The sequence below is a fragment of the Ischnura elegans genome, chromosome 1 (assembly GCF_921293095.1).
Source record: "Ischnura elegans chromosome 1, ioIscEleg1.1, whole genome shotgun sequence".
Lineage (NCBI taxonomy): Eukaryota > Metazoa > Arthropoda > Insecta > Odonata > Coenagrionidae > Ischnura > Ischnura elegans.
This window is the reverse complement of record NC_060246.1, coordinates 94781015-94804766: the sequence shown is the minus strand read 5'-3', so window position 1 is coordinate 94804766 and position 23752 is coordinate 94781015. Positions and strand designations below refer to the sequence as shown.

The following is a 23752-nucleotide window of genomic DNA, read 5'->3' as shown; positions in this document are numbered from 1 at the left end:
TTGGGAGTATATCGACCGTGCCAAGGTAGCCATGGGAGAGTTGCTCCACAGAAAAGAATCGGAGAGGGAGAAAGATAAGTTCTCTAAACTACAAACCTCCAAGAGGATCTCCATGGACCGCAAACGCCTGGTAATCAATTTGACCAATCAGAATATTGACGAGCATACTACGCTATCTGTGCTTTCCAAAGGCCTTAACTTCGCACCTACCCCCAGCATGATTCCGTTCAGCGATTTCATTGGTGGGGCGGAACAAGCTATCCGGAAACTACCAGGAGATGCAGCAGAGGAAGTGAGAAGCGAGATTTCCACGGTACTTTAAAGAGCTGTTTTACCGAAACCCAATCTCACGAGGGAAGAGAGAGAACCACTTCGTGCCTTGAAACAAAATGACGCGGTTACCATCCTGCCTGCGGACAAGGGAAACGCCACTGTCCTCATGAAGAAAATTGAATACCACCATAAGGTAATGGAATTACTCCAAGACAAGGCTTATGTTAAGCTGCCCAGGGACCCCACTGACAGCATTACGAGGAAGACCATCGCGCTCCTGAATGAATCGGGTCTACCGATAGAGACGAAGAAGAACCTGAGGCCGAAAGCACCGGCTCCCCCGAGGCCCTATGGACTGCCAAAAGTTCACAAAGAAAGAACACCTTCAAGGCCAATAGTAAGTGCAATTACATCGCCAACCTATAACTTGGCGAAAGATCTCACCGGCATCCTGTCTCCATACGTGGGCCTTGGTGAACATCATATAAAAAAATTCTCCCGAATTTGTGCATACACTAAGGGCCGGTTTTATAATGTCTGGTTAAACTGGAGTTTAAGCTAAGCGTCGGTTAAGTCCCAGAATTCTGTTTTATAATCGATGGTTAAGCCAAATCTGAGCGTTAAAGTGGTAGTCAAGCTAAACCATGGATTTCCCTCGGGTAAAAAGTTAACGTGAAGTTTAAATTGTTGAAAATGGCGGATGTTTTGAAATGCTGAAGAACCCTACGATAATATACGGAAGAAATAATCGACCAAGCGCAGCATCCTCCGTTTTTATCCGTATCTACGATATCAGCAATCAATTTCCAATATTTTTAGCACCACAATAGCAATGTAATAAGTGAAATATTTCCATAAGACCGGTGATATATCCGGAACGGACCACTATTCTACGGTATTCGCTACGAAATCCTTACAAACATCTCAAGTTTGATAATAATCACCATCCAATAAATAATATTGTCTATTCTATGGACTGCAGTCGGAGATCGTGTGCTAAACCCCTGAAAATGATGAAGTTATGCAATATTTGTGCCGGCGTAGGAGTTTGTTATGATTTGTGCCAGCCAAGTGAGTTGATGAAAAATACTAGAATTACATATCGGAGGGAAGGAAGGAGGTGTAACAGGAGTGTAGGTATAGAAATCTGTTATTACCTGGTTTTGCTGACTTCATCAACGATTTCAAAATGTGTCGGTGTTTACAAAGACAGTTTGAATTAGAAGAACAGCCAAGTTTCGTATTTGGCAATCGAAAGAGAGAAAAAGATCGTATCTACTGATTGCATTCTGATTTACTAGCATGTGATGTCACTATAGAATTCATAATTACTTCTGAGGATATATGTTATGAGGTGAAAGTATTTTCGTATTTCCTTTTCCAAAGGATGTTTGTCAAAGTACTACTATAAAAATTGTAGGTAAGTCCATTAACAATATTTGGTGTACGGCTTGGTATTTCTTGGAGATAAATATATAGGAATAAGTGAGGCAAGTGAAATATTGCGTGAAAAAGAAAGTATTTAGCACGTTTCGTACGTAATGTATACAAGATACTGTTTGAGTTTTCTTTGGAAGCTGGGTAAAAAAGTAAGAATGACTGATTTGCTCATAAGATGGTATGATATATCAATGAATTTGTGAGGCAAATGAGCCTTTGGAGTGTGGAAGTTTACTAATTATTGTACGTTTTGTGACTAAAGTAATGACCTCTTATCCTTTTGATAGAAAAAGATTTGGAAAGGCACCTTAAGCAAGAAAAGTCTTCTCTTCTCTGAGCGTTCTAATGTGTAGCCTTCAACGGAAAAAATTGCGACTTTATTGCCTAAGTGCTGTTCGTAGCCAAACACAGGTTATGTACTATTAAAACCTCCTAGCAAATTATCTACCATCGAAAGTAGCTGCAGAGCTATAGAATCAGTGGTGCATCTGCCATCAAAAGTAGCTTCAGAGCCATAGAATCAGTGGTGCCCATCTAGATATCTCATGTTAAAATATAAGAGTGCCAATTTGGTTACCAATACTTATCTTATTTCAGGCTTGAATGTTTTAATATGGTGAAAATAAACAATTCGATACTTATCCTGAAAAAGTTTAATTTTATTCCATACATTTGAGCCTTAATTCAAGAGAATTTGGACCCTTGTACCTGAAGACTCATGGAAAATATGGAATATATGATATCAAAGCCAGATCAATCAAATAAATATTATTTTAAGGTTCTTAAGCATTGTCTGCTAAGGGAATATATTTATTGAGGTTCTCAAGCATTGTCTGCTAAGGGAATGTTTGAAACAATCAGAGTCAGTTGTATTTCTTACAATATTGAGCCAGCTGGGCTACTCTTGCTTGCTATTGGGGAAAGCTGTTGTCTGTGTACATATGTATTTGCTCATGAGGATGAATTTACAGGAAATGACTGCATTCACCACCATTCCATTCATTATTTTCTATGCTTATCAGTGACCACTGAAATTTTTTCATCGATAAGCTCTTTCAAAGTACCTTGTATGATATTGAGCAAGATATGGTGGAAGTTCTTCATATTAGTAAAATAAAACATTGCAGTATTTCCACTGATTTTTATTATAATAAAATCAGTGGAAGTATTGCAATGTCTAATTTTACTAATGACTCTATCAAAGTCTTAAGTGGGATCCTTGGTATGGTTTCTTCCTAAAATATTAACCCTTACTACTATTTGTCGACGTTTAATTAACTAATATGTTTAATAAGTCTTCAAAGGATAAGTGAAGACATATTCCTATAACAGCCAATTTACATCACATATCTGGTACACTCGTTAGTTTCTTGGGATTTCAATCCCATACGTAGCTTTTATTAATTTTTTCATGCTCCATCCATTGAACTGTCACTAATGAGTACATACGTTCAAAAAATCGATTAGGTATAACATCATCAACACTTATAATCATGCATGACTTGATATCTCATTCCATTCCTTACTGTTATAAGTGATTTACTCATTAAGGTTGACATATTTCTTAGTAACATACATGGTTATTCCATTTATTCCAGAACCATTGTCTCCCTTTCCTTGCTTGTTACTCAAAATCCTTACCTTAATCCCTGTTGTCGGCATTTCAAGCTTGATGAACACTTCACATTCATCTCCTGCATTAATTCCCTTGCCTCATTTATCTCGTCTAGCACTTCCTACTTCCTTTTCCTCTGTCAATCTTATCTATACATTCCTGTATCTATACATTCTTATCCTCCTTCTGGGTCAAAAATACCAGTTCCATAGCAAACCTTACTCCATATATCTTAACCAGACTTCTATTTGCACTTTGGTCCTGTGATTTTCCCATTAATTCTCCTCTTTTTATTTATTCCAAGGATTATCTCTGTCTCATCTGTCTCGCTGCGATCTGCATCACTAAAGATATATTTTAACATGCATAGCTGCAACGTATGTAATGAGAAACAGTCTATGTTCATGTCACATAGGCAAATTTTCTTAATAGATTTATGGAAGTGGAGTGGATGTAAGGGAAATTGCTTCTATGATCACTTCATAAATAGAACATGGTACGGTAAAATTCTGTGAGGAAGTCATACTATTGCATTTATGATAGTGGAAGCACATACATTAATTATAAGTGAGTGATGTCAGTGTGGTGCATTCAGAGATGACTTGGTACAGCAATCAAAAGGATTACCCCAGAAGTAGGTAGTAAAAAAAATTACTTACTGTGACTACATGTAACAACATAATTCTATTGAAAACTCATATCCCAAAAGACAGTTGCAATGAAGGAGTCATCATGATGGAGTCCTTATGCTTTGCATTTGATACAAATAAATTCTTTAAATGCTGTATAAATATGTAACTGTATCTTTGTACCGTGACGGATCCATGGAGGGGGGGGGGGCTAAGGAGGGTATCCAATTTACTCCCCTTGGGTATCCACTTTACACTAGGTAGAATGGTGGTTTATTTCCGACTCCCACTACAGCTGGAATTTTAACCTCACCTAGCCCACCCCCTTGTCACTATCCTGGATCCACTACTGTCTTTGTATAATTTAGTAATCTGCTAAATATTTAAAACATGTTCAATGAAAGCTTCATATTTTGTGGGCTGAGAATAAAAGAAAATATCTATCACATGTATAGTATAGTATTCATAAACACCACTGAGAGTTGAAAATTAATGCTTTCATTCTGATTAGATATGTTTTTTGACAGATTTTTTATAAATTGAACCCAGAAACTTTAATATCTTTGCACCCCATCTCTTTCCCTTGAATCTTAAATACAACACAAGCCTTTGCTGTTGATTAGATATGAAGTTAGTTATGTTAGCACTTAAAACTTATTCTTACACAAGGTTTGCAAAAATAGTATTAACATAAAGAATAGATCCCCCATCCCAAGCTATGAGCCAAAAAGAGTTGCAATATTTGTTACAGATGCATATTTTTATAACAACATGCAGCCTACTTGTAAAGTATGAAAGGTTTGCTGCAAACTGTACATTTATTTAATAATTGGATAGCAGGAGCCCTTGAAGTAACTGTGGTAGGGTCATGCATAAGTTATTCAAACTTTATTCATTCTTCTCTAATTATAATTTTTGACTGTGAAGCTATGTTCATAATCAGTGATTTCTGAACATCCATTCAATTTAAAATGGCAATGAATACATAATGGCATTACCATAAAGACTCACAGTCATCCCTATTACAATATCAACTACACTATTGACAGCCAGTATCAAAATATGTTTCACTTTATACTTCAATGGTAAGGGCTACTTGGTGTCATGCAATAGATTTTGGTATCTCTAATGAAGAAATTTAAACTTAGTTCTGTCCCTTATTGAAAATTTATTTGCCAGAGATTATGGATTTCATGAAACATATTGCTTCTTAACAGTATATGTATATATATAATCATAAAAAAGATGAGATAATTTAAAGTTATGAAATATCTGCTGCTAGCTGACAATTATATGGCTAAATTCTTTTCGTGTCTGTAACACGAGTGGCACATGGCTGAATATACCTCCTCATTGTGAAAATTTTAATAAAACTGAAAATGCTCTATAAAAACACAAAAATCATCAAAGGAATTACCATGAATTGATCATAACAATGACATCATTGTGACAGAAGCCTCGTTATCGTTTTAATGAACACTGATGAATTTTTCTATTAGACGGTGGTTGGTTATAAATTCTGTTATTTAAATTATGGCCATGGTGAGTACTTTGAAAACGGGAAAGGCTTTGATTATTCACAACTTGCAGGCTGTTCCTAATTCCGTAGGGAACGCAGAGATGATAATAAATTAGCGTAACTGCCATACTAACGCTAAGAAGATATATCTTACTGCAAAAGTATGATTAAAATTTATCGTCATTATGATTAAATTGTAGCCTCAAAATGTTCCTAAAATCGCTCCGGTGGCGTACTCAATAGAAAACCATTTCAATTGGTTTCACAATACAAATGAGAATCTTCGTTCTCGAATAATAAGCGCAAACAAGGTTAATCTACCACTATTTCTTGCAAAGGGACTCCACCTTGATTCAATCCATTAACAAATAGTAATTCATTATCTCCGTGTAATTTATGGTTTACACAATTAACACTTGTACATGCCAAATATTCACAGATCGAGGCGAGTATTTTTATTTTAACGACACACTGATGATTGACCATAAGATCGTCAACGATTAAAACCGAAAATATTGGCGTCATCTTCGTTTTCAAAGCTAACCATCACTTCAAAACAAACGTAAACAATTCTTTCACCACTCTCCAACTCGATTTTTTCAACTTTGACTTTCGTCTGTTTCACTTTTCGCGATCAATTGTTGGTATGAGAATTACAGTAGCTGCGCTTTCCTCTCGTAAAAGTTCCCATCAGCCAACCGGCGGTAGGATTTGCTTTATAAAACACAACCTCTCGTTAAACTCCACGTTACCGTAATCTCCACGTCAACTTAACGTGAGGTTTAACCAGACATTATAAAACCGGCCCTAAGTGGAATCCATCAGGAAAACACCGATTTGCTAGTGAGCCTCGACGTGGCGTCACTTTTTACCCGTGTTCCCTTTGCTGATACTCTACGTCTCCTGGAATTCAAATTTGAAGGTGCAACTGTGAAACTATTTCACCACGTTTTAACATCTACCTATTTTCAATATAATTGTGAATTGTTTGAGCAGGCAAATGGAGTACCCTCTTTCCCCCGCCGTCGCCAATTTCTTTATGGAAGATTTTGAGGAGAAAGCCTTGAACTCTGCTCCACTTCGTCCAAAGATTGTCTATCGGTATGTTGATGACACTTTCATTGTTTGGCCCCACAGGAGGGATACTCTTGGCCAATTCTTGGGACGTATGAACAGCCGGCATCCCAACATCACTTTCACCATGGAACTAGAGAAAGATGGTCGGCTGTCGTTCCTAGATATCCTCATCCAACGGAAGAATAGAATACTGGGCCATAGTGTTTACCGAAAGCCGACAAACACTAATTTATACCTCAATGGAAGTAGTCACCATCACCCTTCACAGCGATCGGCGATCCTCACAACTTTATTCCATCGAGATAGGTCCATTTCTGATTAGAGCAGTTTGCCTTCGGAGATAAGATTCCTTAAAATGACTTTCTCGTAGGATGGTTACAGTGGGCACCAGATTTCCATGGCACTCAAGAGGACTTTCCAGCAACGGGATATCCAGGCAGAAGGTGAAAAATAAAAACCGGTCGCCAAAGCTTGCCTTCCATATGTCTCCACTGTTTCAGCTAAAATATCAATGATACTTAGGAGACACAATATTGAAACAATCCACGTGCCTCCGGTCAAATTAACGGAGCAGCTGGTAAGAGTGAAGGACCCAGTCGGTCTCAAGACTCCTGGCGTCTACCGCGTCCCATGTGAGCGCGGAGGAACTTATATTGGAGAAACTGGTCGCACCATCGAGACTAGGCTCAAGGAGCATAAGCGGCACTTAAGACTTGGGCAACTGGAGAAATCTGCCATTGCTGAACATTGTGTGAGCCAAGACCACACCATTAAATTTGAAGAGCCAAAAATACTTTGCCATGCAAAAGGTTTTTGGGAAGGAAGCAAGCTATTGAAAATAAGCTGGAGAAAAATAACTTCAATAGAGACTCTGGGTACTCTATCAGCAACATCAGATTAATATCTTCTGCAGAACTTGCTATTAATAAGATTAAGAAGATTAATAACTTCTGCAGAACTGCTTCCATAGGGAAAGTTCGCAATTACATCAATCCGAAACCAACGCCATCTAGCGTCACAGAGAGAGCAAATCACAATACAGTTGACCAAATTATTTCGTAATTACAGTTAGAGAATATTATTTATAAAAAAGGTCACATAAGGAAATAGACTCTTTCATATAGTCGCGGTAACAGAACTGGCATCATTCTTTTTATTTTATTATATTTTTTAAATATTTTTAATTAAATGAATTAATTGCAACAATGAGACTTTGAGCAATCAAAAATTAAATAAATCAACATTCAGCCTTAATCATGAGCGCTGAGACGGAGCTTGATACGCTGGCCGTTATGAAAGAATTAACCCGGTGGGAATCCCGAGAACAGTTTACCCACATAATTCGCCGGGAAAGCATCAAATCATATTTCACAAATCTCTACGGGGAAGATTTTCATCGCAGCATTCATGTGTTTGAGCAGCTGCGTGAGGAGAAGGCGAGAAAACTCAGTTTACTTGCGTTTTAAATGAGATGCCGTGATGAAGAAACTATTCCTATCATCAAATCATATTTCATGGCTATAATCGCCATGCACATGAGTCGCACCTCGGATCGATTAGGATGTTAAAAAAACTTATAATTATATTGGCAGTGATAACACCTTAATCCTCAATATAATACAAGCATTATTAGCATTTCGAAGAGAAATAGAATGAAAGGCTGATCCAACCTCCTATTTGGAGCGATAAGTAAAGAGAGAGATTTAAAGAAAAATTTAAACTCATTCCGGGAACTCTGCGGTAGTGAGCTGCTCTCACTGTTGTTACTGATTACCTTTGCTATTTTTGCGACGTACGGAAGTGAATGAGAGAACTGATAATCAGCAAGGTAATTTTCTTCAAGACTAAATGACTAGCGATCTCAACCGCAACATTCAACCATCAATCCATTCAACCAACCGTCTGCCTTTTTCTGATGTCTTAGGGCTCAACCACTAAGGGCAATCAACTCACCAAAACATTGCAATTTACCGACGAAGTTTTCACAATGTAAATTAAAGGCCTAGAGAATCGTTCGCGGCCATTATTTTCATATGAATTGAAAATTAACAGGAGAAAAATCTTCAAGGCAATAAAATCTTTACATTATCCGTGACAGACAGTGGGAATAGTCGTGGGTGGGTATGGAATGGAAAGAAATAGATTTGAGAGGCGAATGGTTTTTAAGAGACTAGACAGAGGGAATTAATTTCGATTTGATGAATTTTAAGAGGGAATTGTAATCATCGTACAAAACTTAATGAGGAATGCTTCCAACTCTAAATATGATTTTTTTTAAATGAAAAGGGTTACGAGATACTTTTCAAAAAAGTTTTTGCTTCATTTCTGGCATTTCAAAAACTTGGAAATTTTCAATTGTTATTTCTCCGATAAGAAGGCTAAAGCGCAATAACGAAAACATCTTTAAATTATGCGCATAACACTTGTGCAACTATGAAAAAATTCAGCCAAGTCAAAGTGATAGAGCATGCGTTTAAATTTTTTAAATCTGAAATATCATCGAATTTTGCGCAAAAATGGAGTCGTGAAGGCACGCACTGTATTAAGGCCGTTTTACACGGTACACGGAATTGCGCAATCTGACGTATGTGCGAAGGCGCAATCAAAATTGCGTCGAGTAAAGCGGCGAATTCCTAGAACACATGCGAGAATGCGTGGATGCGAGACGGCAAAATACCCCCTGTTCTAATTTCGTTCATGCATTCGCGCAATTCCAAGCCATTTTAGAAATTAATGCAGCTCTAACCTGCGGAATTCCGTGTACAGTGTAAAACGGCCTTTATGTACTCGTGATCACTGGACATATTGCTCCGCAAACCATTCAATAAAATGCAAAACACAGCTTAATTTCTAGTTTCTTAATTACCTTAATTGGTGAATTTTAGTTAAAAACGTTTTTGTGAAGGCATAAGTTAAACGTATGTTTGTTATTTTGTTTTACTCCCCCGGTGAAGTTCTTCAAACACATATTTTCCATTTTATTATTTTTTCATAAGCAATGGAAATATTTAAAAAGTTCTAAAATTACGTTTTCGTCCATAGCTTCAAAATTTCTGTGAATATGGACTAAATATTTTTCATGGCTGTTTACCTAACCAAGACCTACTATTGGGTCGAGAATTTTTTAAATATATCTCGAGGGTCGATTAACCATACTTATCCTACTATCCCCTTTGCGCCATTTTAACTTCACAATTATAAAGAATTTCCATCATATCGTACCGCAAAATGTATACGATTTCATTACCATAGTGCGAAACAAATCACGTAGTTAGTCCTTCATTAATCTTGCTTAGTTTCCCTTCCTCCTCCTCGTATTATTGTGGTTTATTACCTCGTACGTCATATCGTGTAAGATAATAAGCGGAAGGTATGAGATTTCAGTCATAAATATCCATCTTATCGTTATCCAAAAAAAGGAAGCAAGATAAGAAACACCCAATATTCCGACGACGCCCACCTCTATCCTCCATCCTCAAACCTCAAGAACTATAATATACAAGGCGAGCTTCATTCTTATCAGTGAAAGTGCCGCGAATCCCACTGGCAAAGAGGAGCGTGAGTGGAAAACAAGAAAAACTTCTCAAAAGTTGGATTAATGTAATCACCTTATGTCTAATTGGGTACCACGCGCTAATTTTTAAGGTCTATGAAGCAATGATCTACATCAGCTGGTGAAGAAATACGGTGACTTTTAAGTCCCTAGTATTCTTTGGATTATTGCGGAGAAGAAGAATACGGCTTTTCATCTTCCAAGCGAGGCACAAAGGTAGGTTATAAAATATAAATTCTATTGGAGCTGGATAGTTTTTGAACGTTTAAAACCCGTTATTCACCTAAAAGGCACGAGTTCACTATTATTCCGATACCATCTGTGGAACAAGAAAAATGAGGCATCACTACAGTCCGTTTCTCAGGCAGGCCAGGGCTGGAAATGTGATGAATGTCAGCTTTGATAGAACGAGGAAAGTCCATCGAAAATTCCGCCTATATCGCCGCTGATAACGATAAGCTTTTTCTAATCTTTCTTTCTTTGTCATCTCAAAACACACATTTCAAATCTGACTCTTTCCCCTTACCATAAGGTGTTGAGGTTATCTAATGTTCACCTATTAGGGACCCCGAGGGCATAGCACCATGAATAAATCCGAAATAACGCGAAGGACAATTGAATACTAAACTATCTAAATATTTCATTTGTTCCACTTCATTCTTCACAAAACTACGGAAACCTCAGTCAAATGCCACTTTCCTGAACTAAATTAAGAGAACAGAGGTAAACTTATTGACATAATGATCATAAATTCCGCGGTAAAAATACGCCCTCGCGTAATAATAACAATGTCTTTACTGCAAGCGAATTCAGGACTCGATAGTCCTTCCAACAATGGCGGCTCGTGAGTCAAATGCTCGGGGGGGGGGGGGGGGGGAACACTTCAGTGGGGGGGATCAATATATATGAATATTTTGTGTATTTTAGTGAGTTTTTAAGACTATAATAATAAATATTTATTTTCCCGGAGATCTGATGCATCTACATGCATAGATATATAAGGCACGTCATAAACACATCAAATACATATACATATTATATATACAATTGAATATTTTAACATTAAGATTCAGTGAGATATTCACCAATTGAATAGAAAAGCTATTTTTGTAAGTACCTTTTTAGATCAGATTTAAAAGCATTGATGCTTTTTATTTCTTTTAAACATAATGGCAAATTATTATACAGTTTAGTGCCCATTTCTCTGGGCCCCATTTTGGCTGCCCTTGTTCGTACGTAATTCTGATGAATATTATTTTTTATCCTTGTTTGATGCTGGTGGATTGCACTATTCGCTTCCTAATTGACAATATTGCTCTTTACATACATTATTGTTAAAAATAGATATATACATGGGATCGGCAGGAGATTCAGGTCCTTGAAGAAGGTCCTATCTAGGTACTAAATTTGTTTAATTTAAAATATGTAATTTAAATATTTATAATAATAAAATTAGAACCAAAAAAGTATTCTGCAACACCTCAGCACCAAGTAGACTCCAGATTATACGCCCGCCGGCAGGCGCGGCGAAGTGAACTCACTAGAATACGTCGTTCTGCGCATGCTCGGGCGGCGTCCCAAGACTTCAAGGCACAAGCTTAGACGCGTCATAGCACCAGCAGCCCCCACCACTCCCACTCTTCATATAACTGCAATTGATGGATTGGGAAGTTCTGGCCAGCGCCCCACGGCTACAAATACGAACTTCTCGCCCTATTTTTGCGTGTTTTTCCTACATTTTCGATGTTTGCGAATAAAAAAAACACTTTGGTTAATAGATGTATAATTACCTACAATAGGGTAGTTTCCTTCATCAAAGAAAACGAAAGGCATTGATTGCGATTCGTTACCCACCATTAGTGTATTCATAATACACAAATTATTTGGTTTTTGAAATACCGGTTTAGACGAATGGCAAGGGTCAAATTTTATCCTCATTTGAAAAAGGCCAGATTGGCGCCCATGCGATTCCACTCCGCATGACGTCACAGGGACCTAGTTTCTACACGAGAGGATAGGAGTTATACATCGTCTGAGGTTACCAATGCATGCATGAGGTGCAGAGCTCAGGGAAACATGTCATAATAATCACTTATTAAAACTGGCTAAGTTCGGAAAGTTTAATAGGAAAATAATAGGAAACCACCCTATTGAATGGGTATTTAATTTTTTTTCCTTTTTCAAATCTTTGGGAGTCCGAGAGTCCTAATGGGCAAGCCGCCACTGCCTTCCAATTCACTTGTTTGACAATAATATACATCTATGCCATGTATGGTGGTAAATCCACCTTGGCAGAGTGTAACGGAAGGAGGGGCTATGTTATGAAGGGTAAAAATACCCTCCGCGCCTTCATTTTACACTCCAGTGGATATAGATGTAAAATATGAGGACTCGTAAAGCAGGGTATGCAGGTGAATAGGGTCGTTTCTTTTGGAGGGGGATGGTACACTTCTTTCTGCAGCACCTTGGTGGTATGCAATTCCTCTCAGCGATAATTTTCTCCCATTTAATATTACTTGTTGCATGAGCAAAATAAAAACCTACATTGGAGAACTACCTTAATGACTACCATATTTTCTCTTTTTCCAGAAATCTTGTGGCGGCGACTGCGCCCCCAACCCACCCCCAAATCTGCCCCTGTCGCCGTCCTACTTCCCTCGGTTTTCAAGTAGATTTTTTGTCACAGAGTTTCCATAATTGTCCCCAGCTGTCATTATTCATGCTTCACTCTCGTAGAGAAGCATACTCCAAATATAAGTTCTAATAAATTGTTCCTTTACTTCCATGCATAAATTTCCTGCTGTAAGAACATCTTTCTTTAGGTGGAATGCCCTCTTTGTGTGGGCTATTCTACTGATAATTTCTCTCCTGCTTCTTCAATCACTGCCTAGTTATTCTGCTTCCGTATTATCAGAATTCATTCACTACTTCCATTTTATGATTCCCTATTGTCAGTCTTGACTTCTTCCCTTCTGCTACATACAAATATCTTATTTTTCTGTGTGCTTATTTTCACTTGATATCTATCCATAACCAGTGGGGGATCTATAAGGGGGGCTAAGAGGGCTATAGCCCCCTCCCCTTGGATATCCAATTTACACTAGATAGCATGGTAATTTTTTACGACCCCCACTACTGCTGGAATTTTAACATCCACTTGCCCCTATCCCCCCCTGTCCCTATCCTGGATCTGCCACTGTCCATAACCATATCCACATTAACCAGAATCAAAAAAGAATTAACCAGAATTCAAAGCCATCTCTGTCTCTTCTATGGTAGCTAAGTGATCAGCAAATTGAAGCATATTTCAAATAAGAAAAATATGAAATTTCAAAAAGCTCATCATATCCATCTTAAGTTAACCCATAATAAAGCAGGGCTCCACAAGATTAGCAATATTTTGTCAGGGTTGGAATACATAGCTTCGTTCAGTTTCAGGGGCAAAGAACATAACCTGTAGTTGATGACAAGAATACAGTCAATCTGATTTTTTAGTAAAATAATTGGAATGTTTTCCTCATGCTGCCAACTACCGACCTACCACAAATTCTTTAAGGTAAAGAATCAAATTTCTCAAGATGTGATAGCAAACTATTTAATTTTATTTGTAATATTTTCATGGTTACCAATTTATATGACAGGATAAATAAAGAGAATGAAGCCATCCCATCACATCAATGAATACATTTAATAATCAATGGCCTTAATTAATTCAATCGAAGTTCTCTGAAAAAAGGCTTGCATTGATGCATTGATGAACCAGAAAGAAGAAATCTCCTTATTCCAACAGTAAGTTTTAACACAAAACCTCATTATTTACTCATGAATGATTCAAAAAAATTCTAAAATATTCATTAGCTGCACATATGAAATGAGCATTTTTCACGTTTACAGGTGATGGAAGGGTCCATATTTTCTAACCGTGTCATTCTCTCTATTGGACTTTTGCTGGCATCAACAGCATACATTTTGTACACAGGAATCATCATCAATCATGTAAAATTTGGCCCAGGAAATTCAGCTGAAGGAATGAACTTGAATATCTTTACAGACAAAATCACAACAGCCATGACTATAAGCCATGTGTTAACTAAGGAGAAGAGAAAGGTAGGAGGTTGATTATTATATCATTGGTATTAGCTCCTGTGCCTTTGATACAGTGTATTTCCATACTTGTCCATCAATGCGCCTTTTTCCAAAGTATGTATGTATAAATAATGCAGTCAGTCTCATGCAATTGCAACAAGGAGATAATTTTTGGTTCTTCAAAATACTAGGTATACCATATTCATATGGATTCATATGGATGAGCATGTAAAAAGATGAATAGCAATGAGAAATGGCTATCACCTCTTCCTGGTATCTACAACTTATCTGATGCTAAGTAGGTAGTCCTTAAATCGTAATATATAAACGTACATAGATTATATGGTCGTATCCAGCGAGGGGCAGGAGGGGGCAGCTGCCTCTCCCCCCTACAGAGGCAAAAATTGCAAAAGTCTTTAAGCAAAATCAGTATTGAATTGAAACGAAAGCATTCAACAAATTTTCTTTCAACCCATGAAAGATGTATTAGTATAAGATGTGTAACTAAAATATAACGATTTTTCCAAGGAAACAATCTCATAAAGTAATGCCACAATTTGGTTTGCCACCCCCTAGACCATGGCTTGCCCCCCCTATTTATGATCCTGGGTATGCCCTTGATAGATTATGCAACAGAACTAAACTTCCTGCAAAGATTCTTCAAGGTTTTCAAGTGTGCCAATGTCAATGGGACAGTCCACCATGTTGTCTTCAAAGGCAGGGCCTATAATTACTTACTTACCTATTGATTATCGTCAGACAAACAAATTAACTTGGCATGTACCATATTTATTCAACAGGGCATGCGCTTACACTCTCAATATAGGACTCCCGAACAAATGAACATCGAAAAGAAAAACAAACCCTGTAGGAGGCGCTAACTTAAAACTGGCACACTCAAACAGGAGAACAATTGATCACACAATGTTGGAATCACAAAAAAGAACAATTATGACCAACACACCAACCCATTCTGACCCAATTGTTAACCTCGAAGGGTCATGTGTGGGTCAAATGTCACTGAGGTTTGTTCCATATTATATGAATAACCAGCATGTTTACCAGTATGTCATAGGAAGTTATGGTTGAAAAAGTCATTGATGACTTCTACAAATCCATATTGTTAATCAATTGAACTCCAATGGCTAGATGGAGGTCAATGGTCACTGAAGTATTACATATATAGAGTGTCTGAACAACCATGGGATCAAACCCTTGTTTAATGGTTTCCGACTCAATTTTAAGTACATATACCGGGACTATGCCACGGAGAAAACTTTAACGGGAGTCACCTGCAATGCACAAATTGTGCAAAAAATCCACAGAGAAAAAATCATTCGCCTTGACCAGGATTCAAACCCGATCCCCCGATTTCCAGTCAAGTGCTTTAGCCAGTTAAGCTACCGAGGTGTCATTCCTCTCTGCACTTTGTGGAAATTGAAGTTCATAAATGACAAAACAAAGTCAAACCCTTATACGTTGGAAAGATGAAAAAGATAATGACCATGGGTTCGATCATCATCGGCAATGATCACCACAGGTCATGTAGGGATAAAAAGTCACTTAGGTATGCATCCGAATATCTAGGCAACTGAATATGACAAACGATTGGCTTTCAAGAGTGCCAAAGACAATGACAATGTACTTAGATTCTAACTACCCATCATTTCACCATAAATGGCCATGCAGAGATCATTGGTTGAGGAAGGTTAAACCAGACCATGGTCACAATCAACTTGATGATACCCTAGGATGCTATGGGGGCGAAGGTTACCAAGTATGTGCTGGGGAGTAAGGGTTTTTAATGTAAAAGTTAATTAGTTTAACCGCCTGCCTAGATCCTTCTTGTCCACCAAGGTTGATAAGGATTGATCAAAATCGGAGGTCAGCAATGAAGCACGATTAATGGGACAGTCTGAATACATGCTACCTCTTAATGCTTTCAATGTTCAAGATGCAAAAGGCATTCAAAATTGTACTTGCAATAACTTATATACATTTATTCCCCAAACTTGCTTTTGAGATAGATCACCCGAAAAAAGAACCCTTTTGAAAATGAAATTATAACACTAAAAATAGGGCTTGGAAAGGAAAGAAAAGGTAAAACTAAAAATTATCAATATGTAGCATATTAGCCCTCACATACAGATATTTATCTGTTCCTGAGATTCTGTTGCGGAGAGAAATCCATAGTAAGTTGAATCTGGATTCCATTTATCCAGATGAGAAATCAGTTTAAACAGCATCAGTGCATTTAAATGCAGCTGTATTTAAAAAAAAATGTTTTGTTAACAAACAAAGCAAAGAATTACATAATTGATAACATATTGTGTCTGTAGGAAAAAATTGGCAAAACTTCAACGTGAAAAAGCACATGCAAAATTAACTTGGATATTAAGTCAAACCCATGAAAAGCCAGAATCTACTGTAATTTCAATAATTCCACCTCGCTCCATCATACCAGAAAATGAAATTTTAAGTAAAGGTTATCATCGTTTTATTTTCATGCCTCACTGCGAGACCAAATGACTTTCATACCATTGACCTCTCCCATTTAAACTCCAAAAAAAATTTATCAACAGATCTCCACCTCTAGTTGCCCTGACTGGTCTACATCACCACTGAAGATGAATTTGAATGGCTATTTCTACGGCACAGAAGAATTTTATAAGAAGTCAACCTGTAGTGACATAGCTACAAGTAGAGGCCCTCATCAACATGTAGTTTCATTTTCATTCTATGGAAATGTTAAAAATCGCCGGGGCTACTTCAAGGTACATTATGATTTGCCATACACACATATATGTAAGAAATGAATGTTTCCTTCCAGGCAAAAGAGAATTCACCTTAGAATCTGGAAGACTTAGACTACAAAAGTATTGCACAATCTTCAGATTTATGGCTAAGAATTCAAATTAATGCAGATAATAGTGATATTTAACGTTATTGCTGCTTATAAAACACAGGCACAACTTAATATACCTAGAATGAATCCCTCGGGTTTTCATTTTTAATTGCTGCCATTATTAATTATTTCAATGACTTTCACTTCTTTAAAGAAGACAGTAGTCTTCTCAAATGAGGGTTCATCCTCAAGGATTCTTCCATTGCAAATACTGCATTCGAATGATAATTCATATTTCTCATTGTATAATACAGGGAATAGAGGAAAATGCAAAATTAGTCAAAAAATACTATCCAAACTGGACAATGAGATTGTATCATGACATAAAGCCAATCGATATCAAACAGGATAGCAATAAGATATTCTCAGCCTATAATGAATCTATACCAACTAACCACAGCACATCAAATGGTAATGAGCTATTAGAAATTATTGGACAGCGTTGTTTCAGTTCTGCATGAAGTAATAAGCAAATAATTTAATGCACCCTCATTGATTAATGTAACTATGATTTGGATGGCAAGAAGAGAAATTAGGAGCAAACATGGAAAACAAGAATGGCTCAATACATGAAACGCTACATGAAATACTTTGTCACCTTATGCATGCTCATAGCAACCTGGATCTTTGTTATGTGGGAAACATACCCAGCCTAGGAAATCTCTTGGGTAAGTACTCATTAAAAATAATTTCAAAAATTAAAATACGAAGTGTATTCTAAAAAATTCACTTTTAATGCTAGATTTTAGTAGAAAATTTTCATTTAGTAGTAAAATTTAAGAGGAACTTTTAACTCCATTTACTTTTTTAAAGATTTACTGAAATTTGTAATATTTTCAACGCTATCAGTATGCTTTAATTTCAATAATTTACCTCATTCCATGTTATTTTTAAAAAATAAAGAAATGTACCATTTTGTGATTATAAAACAAAATCCTTAGATAATTACCACACTGGAATCACGAAGAAATTGAATATTTACATTACATTTTTCCGTGTTAACCAGGCAGCCAAGGCAACATGTGGCGGTTTCTACCCATGGCTGACCCTCTTGTGGATGTTTTTATTTCAAGAGATTTGGACAGTCGCCCTTCAGAAAGAGAAGTAGCAGCAGTGAACGACTGGCTCAATTCCAACTTGACTTTTCACATAATGCGTGATCACCCATTTCATACCCCGAAAATTCTAGGTGCGTACAAGATATTCAGATTAAACCAATAATTATTGTACCAATTCTATTTACAACTTAAACACCCAAAACTAGGGCACTTAAATTTCTGAGTATGTATGTAATATCAATTACAGACAAGCCGTCATATCTAGCATCCTAACTAAACTCCATGAATAACATGGTAAAGAAAACTATGTATATGTTTTCATTTAAACTTCACATATTTTGCTCTTAAAACGCCTATTAAATGATTATAAAAGGATTTTTAATTAAAAAGAGAATACTACATTACCTAAAGAATTTTAAACTGGAATGCAATGCATCACAATGGTACATATTATGATGACCACCCAAAATCATAACTTTTAAGCTGAAAATTTTTTGGAGAAACATCAAAGAGAGGAATCTCGGGTGTATGAGAAAATATTCAATAACCAATGATAAGACTGATTTACACTACCGGTCAAAAGTTTTCAATCACCTATGCACCAAGATCATCAGAAGAGATTTGCATCTGCACAGTACAAAATGCCCATCATAAGTAAAGAGCTAATGAGAGAATGATCATGTCAGGGTGTTAAGGAAAAACTTGTGTAGAATTTGCTCCAGAGTGTGACACTTTATAGTGCTGAAACATGGATGTTGAGGAGGGAGGATGAGAAAAGACTGGAGGCCTTCATGATGTGAGTGTGGAGGAGGATGGAGAGGGTGGAGTGTACAGTGAGAAAGAGGAATAACGAATAACACAACTTGCGATCAACCACCAAAAGCTATACATTGGGTCTACTGCTGATCTTATGATCATGTAATTTTTTTTAAACTTATAATAATCAAGACTTTTTAGTTAGCCATCTTAAGACCGAGATGGTTGGGAAAGGAAAATTCTTGAGCAGGAGATTCGGAGGAGACAGACGGTTTGGATGGAGTGAGCGCTAAGTGGGCAGGGGATGTTATACAGTCCAGCCACCGAGAGTTGTCCGATGGAAGTTTAAAACGAGGGGTGGAGAACTCTGCTCCAGCACGGTCTGCAGTCAATCCCTGTCCTCCAAATGCACCTCACACCCCCATCTAGTCTTACAACGTTGTCACATGCATATGAAGTACTGAAACAAGCCTGAGCCACCAAAACAAGCCCTTTCTCCAAATCACCAAAACAAAGCATTCTTCCTTTGGGTCATTCACGCTCATTGTCCTTTCTTCGTGGAACTCTTTTGTTTACATATGACAAGGGCATTTCCCTTTCTTACCAGGCAACCTTGCCCCCTACCCCGAACTAGACCCGTCTAACAATAAGTGGCATCCGACAACTCTCGGCGGCCGGACTGTAGTGAACAGAGGCACAGCTAGGAATTAAGGGTGGGGGGGGTTTAGGTGCAACTAATACCAGGGCGTGTGGGGGTATGGAATACTCACCAGGATAAGCGGTATGTGCGAGGTTTATAAATTGCAGAATTTTAAGATAAATGGTTCAAAATGGTGAGTTTTACACCTTTCTGAGGGATATTTTATTAATCCTTACACTGTTCTATAGGTAATATCAATCAGTTAAGTTCTTCTTCTAAGTAATCAACCCTTGGGTTGGTTTGCAGCAGTCTCTCCATCTCTGTCTGTCCTCCGCCAGCCTCTTCAGCTCTAGGTAGCTGTTGCAGCCCATGTCCTTCATTACTTGGGTGATATAGCACAACCTCGGCCTTCGTCTGCCCCTCTTCCCCTCCACAGTGCCCTCTAAAACTGTTTTTACCAATCCATTATTTTGTCTCAGTAAATGTCCAACCCATTTACTTCTCCTTGCAGTTAGAATACTCCACAGGTCTGCTTTCACTCCCAGTCTTTCCAGTATCTCCTCATTCGTTACCCGGTCTACCCATGAAACTTTTAACATTCTACGGTAGCACCATAGTTCAAAAGCATCAATTCTTTTTTTCTCTGCTGCTCAGTTATATATCAGTTAAGTAAACTGGATTAAAATTAAAAATTTATCTGAGCTCTGGGGGGTTTTATCCCCCAAAACCCCTCCCTCACTGCATCACTGATAGTGAAGAATATTAGGTAGGCGGAAGAGTCGGAAGAAGAAAATATAAATTATCACTATAATGAAAGGGAATAGGTCACACTGGGCATTGAAGAGGAATTTTAAGGGAATTTAGTTAATGGAGGAGACAAAGTTGGAGTGATTTGCAAAATCTTCCAAGTAAACTTATCATTGCCAAAAGAATACCTTCCAGAGTAAAATTCAAGTTCGGACATAAAGAAGTTCTTAACACACTTGTTGAACAAACATTAGAATAGTCTCATTGTCTAATGATTCTAACTTGTCACAGCATCATAATTTTTTTATCCTAAATACTCTGCATTCGATTTTTCAGCTGGAATGTGGGGAGCTGTAGTCTACCCAAAGAGAGAAGAACTTTTTAATTTGACTTTAACTATGATGGCCAAGGGAAGAAAAGCAAAATCAAAAGGACTAGATCAGATAGTATTAAAAGAAGTATTATGGCCTGCAGCTAAAGGTAATATTTGAAAATCCATGCTAAAGGTTACATGGGATACTTATGTTGCCATTGTTTACCCAAAATCAGCATTGCAATGCTTCAAATTCATTGATGAATGGCCATGATAATACAAGAGACTGTCAGCAAACAACCTTCCCCTATACATAGGCGCTCACTGCCAGCAAGCACTATACCATAGACACTGCTCGACTTCCTTTAACCTTTCAGCACTGACTAATACTGGCTTGTCTCCTTTCTGGTTGTGCCGATATAATTCTATTTTTCCCTGTAGGTACTTCAGAACACGCTTGACTTTCTTCCAGTCTCCTTTAGTTAGGGAAGCCCATTCCTGACCCTTAAAACTGATGCATTCCATATGTACAGTAGGCTACTTACTGTTGCCAGTATTCGTTATGGCAGCTGAAGAACACAAAAGTGTCTGAACGGAATCTCAATAGTGCAAAAGCTGGTCGTCACCATATTCACAAAGAAACCATTATTGAAATTGAATCATATCTTCCAGTTGCAAAGCCCATTTGATACTTCAGTAAGTCATAATAAAAGGCTTTTTCCATGATTTGAAACAATTACACTGATTGGATTGCATTCAAATGTTGGTATGCGGCTTTCCCAAGGACCTAAGTTTTAAAAATGAATTTCTCCCCCTTATTTTACAGGGAGGGGAAGGAGCTTGTCCCATTCAAATTATCAAAGACTCTGTAAAAAGAAAACAGCTTTTATGAGATTTCCACTTCATGAGCCACAATGATCAGATTACTATTAAAATTGTTATGTAGCCTTTTATAAACATCTTTTGTATTGTAATCATGAGATACTTCCCATTTACCTCTAATTAATGGAGGAGGAGAAGGGAATATATTGTAAAAATGAGTGATCATACAGTTACCACGTGGGCAATATAGTTTAAGGATAAGAATTTCATGGCAGTTTCAAACCTTGTATTTCAAATAGGTATGTAGTACACTAATCCTCACATTTTAATTCCATCTTTAGAATCTCTGAAGCAGCATGACAGCTACCACTGCAAGATATTTGGTAAAGATCGTAAGGTTGATGCTTGGCCAAGCAGAAGGAATATAAATGAACCATATAATTTTGTTGGAGCAAGAATTGGAGTAGATGTTAGACCCATGCAAAAGGCATGTCCATTGCAATGTCGCCCACCAAAAGCTAAACATTGGGTCTACTGCTGATCTTCATGATCATGTAAATTTTATAAAACTTATAATAATCAAGACTTTATAGTTAGTCATGCACAAATTATCCTCATTGGAATTTAAACAATCAATACTAAGCACAGTTATCAGCCACTTCTTCTCACTAAAATATATCAATTGAAGATGTATAAACTGTTTATGCATGCATTCAACTTAAATGACTGTAACTAATCTTATGTATTTAACAAGCAATACATAACTGTAAAAAAAAACATGGTGGAAAAGCTTCCAAAAGTGTCTTATTTAAGTATTAAAGATAGCTGAAAATATTCATATTTCCATCCATAAGAACTGGGCTGGAGGAGTCTACTTTCCGAAACCCAGTTGTAGAGGGAAGTTTTGAAGCACCAGTGGGATGTTAACGAATTGTTTTACTAACCTTGTTGTACAATTGTAATACACCTTCTGAGAATTTGAATGCTCCAAGCAGAATATTTCCATGTTATTTACTAAGCTTGACCTCACTAGAACCTATAATATTATTCCCAATTCTGTTGTTTGAAAAAACATATGATACTGAATCAGTACAAAAACTATAATACCGTACACAACTGCAAATGAGTAAAAATGCTGCATGCTGGATAGAAAAGTGCACAAATTCTATAAGTTGCATTCAGATTCATTTCTATATGAAATGCCTCCCATTTCACTAAGGGCTGTTCCATATAGCCCCAAATCCCCAGCAGCATTGCTGGACCCCAACGTAGAACTCGAAACTTCACCCATGCTGATCGTATTACTTGGATTGTACAATCAATGATACAAATCAATAACATTGGGAAGAGCCGTCTCCATAAATACCACCAGTCAAAATATTCCTATGTATTATTTCCTTGGGAACGATAAAATAATGTAAATCTGGTGCGGTAGCTAGAAAGCTGGCTTCACACCTCATAGGCCAAGGTTCAAATCCCAGTGGTGGCAGAGAATTTTCAGAGGTTACCCGATGCCTGATTGAGTGTTGTGTGGAGGGCACTTAAAGTGCAGTACTGCTTCCGTCAAATGCAATGTTAAGCCGTTGTCCCCTTGCGTTAAGAGAAGGCTAATGGCGATGCCAGGTTTCTCTCTGTCCTTCCTTCCCTAATAGTCTCTCATAGTGCAAATGACCTCACCTGTTGTTCACCTCTTCCAAATACCATTCCATACCAATAAAGAAAACGCTGTCGATTTTCCATTCAATAATACACATTATCTTGTGCCGTTGTTTTTCTATAATACAATCAAAATTCACTAACTCTTGGTTAACTTTGTGGTATTCCATTATTTCCTGGATATAGACAGTTACTTATACCACTTATTTTATAAGACCTTTTCCATACAAATAATTTCAGTGTTTATTAAGTTATATATCAATTCACTTTATCATTTTTCATAATGTTATGTTGATACATTGGTTACTAGAATGGCATGAACAATATAATTAGTAAAGCATACAATTGAATCTTATAAATCAGAGGAGTTTAATATCCTCTCTGAGGTTATATGAAGAGAAGGGCCAGCATTTCTAATATTTCTCACTCTCAATACACGTGAGATCTCTTCTACCCTTTCTAATGTACTTTTTATTATTTCCATCATAACTGATACAGATTCCTGTAGATCTCTTATCTCGCTCAGGATTGTTGATGGAACCGCCTTATCAAGGATTATAATTCCTGTAGAGGACTCCAAGCTCTGTTCGCTTCCTGTCCCACTAGAGCCGGTTGTCCCACTCATGATTGGCAGTCTCGCAAAACTAACTAATCCAGTTTTTA

The 23752-nt window shown here is 37.3% G+C and overlaps 1 protein-coding gene across 4 annotated transcripts; it reads left to right on the top strand.

Moving 5' to 3' along the window:
• The first annotated feature begins 9987 nt into the window (after nucleotides 1-9987).
• On the top strand, nucleotides 9988-22080 carry LOC124166578. Of its 4 annotated transcripts, XM_046544157.1 has the most exons (11): nucleotides 9991-10111; nucleotides 10199-10322; nucleotides 13539-13662; nucleotides 13748-13895; nucleotides 14001-14213; nucleotides 16775-16966; nucleotides 17352-17508; nucleotides 17622-17765; nucleotides 18104-18286; nucleotides 20635-20778; nucleotides 21775-22080. In XM_046544157.1, exons 5-11 carry the CDS (start codon nucleotides 14004-14006, stop codon nucleotides 21972-21974), a joined length of 1230 nt encoding a protein of 409 aa, XP_046400113.1. In that variant the 5' UTR covers nucleotides 9991-10111; nucleotides 10199-10322; nucleotides 13539-13662; nucleotides 13748-13895; nucleotides 14001-14003; the 3' UTR covers nucleotides 21975-22080. The 4 variants fall into 4 exon arrangements, with proteins under 4 accessions (XP_046400121.1, XP_046400113.1, XP_046400131.1 ...); XM_046544165.1 differs by having other exon boundaries at nucleotides 9988-10322; nucleotides 17625-17765; XM_046544175.1 differs by having other exon boundaries at nucleotides 9991-10322; nucleotides 14068-14213.
• Nucleotides 22081-23752: the final 1672 nt, after the last annotated feature.

Coding starts and splice junctions, on each gene's coding strand:
- LOC124166578 (XM_046544157.1), top strand. CDS start 14,004: ATGGAAGGGTCCATATTTTCTAACCGTGTCATTCTCTCTATTGGACTT. Junction 14,214..16,774: donor TAACTAAGGAGAAGAGAAAG/GTAGGAGGTTGA, acceptor ATTTATCAACAG/ATCTCCACCTCTAGTTGCCC. Junction 18,287..20,634: donor TCATACCCCGAAAATTCTAG/GTGCGTACAAGA, acceptor TCGATTTTTCAG/CTGGAATGTGGGGAGCTGTA.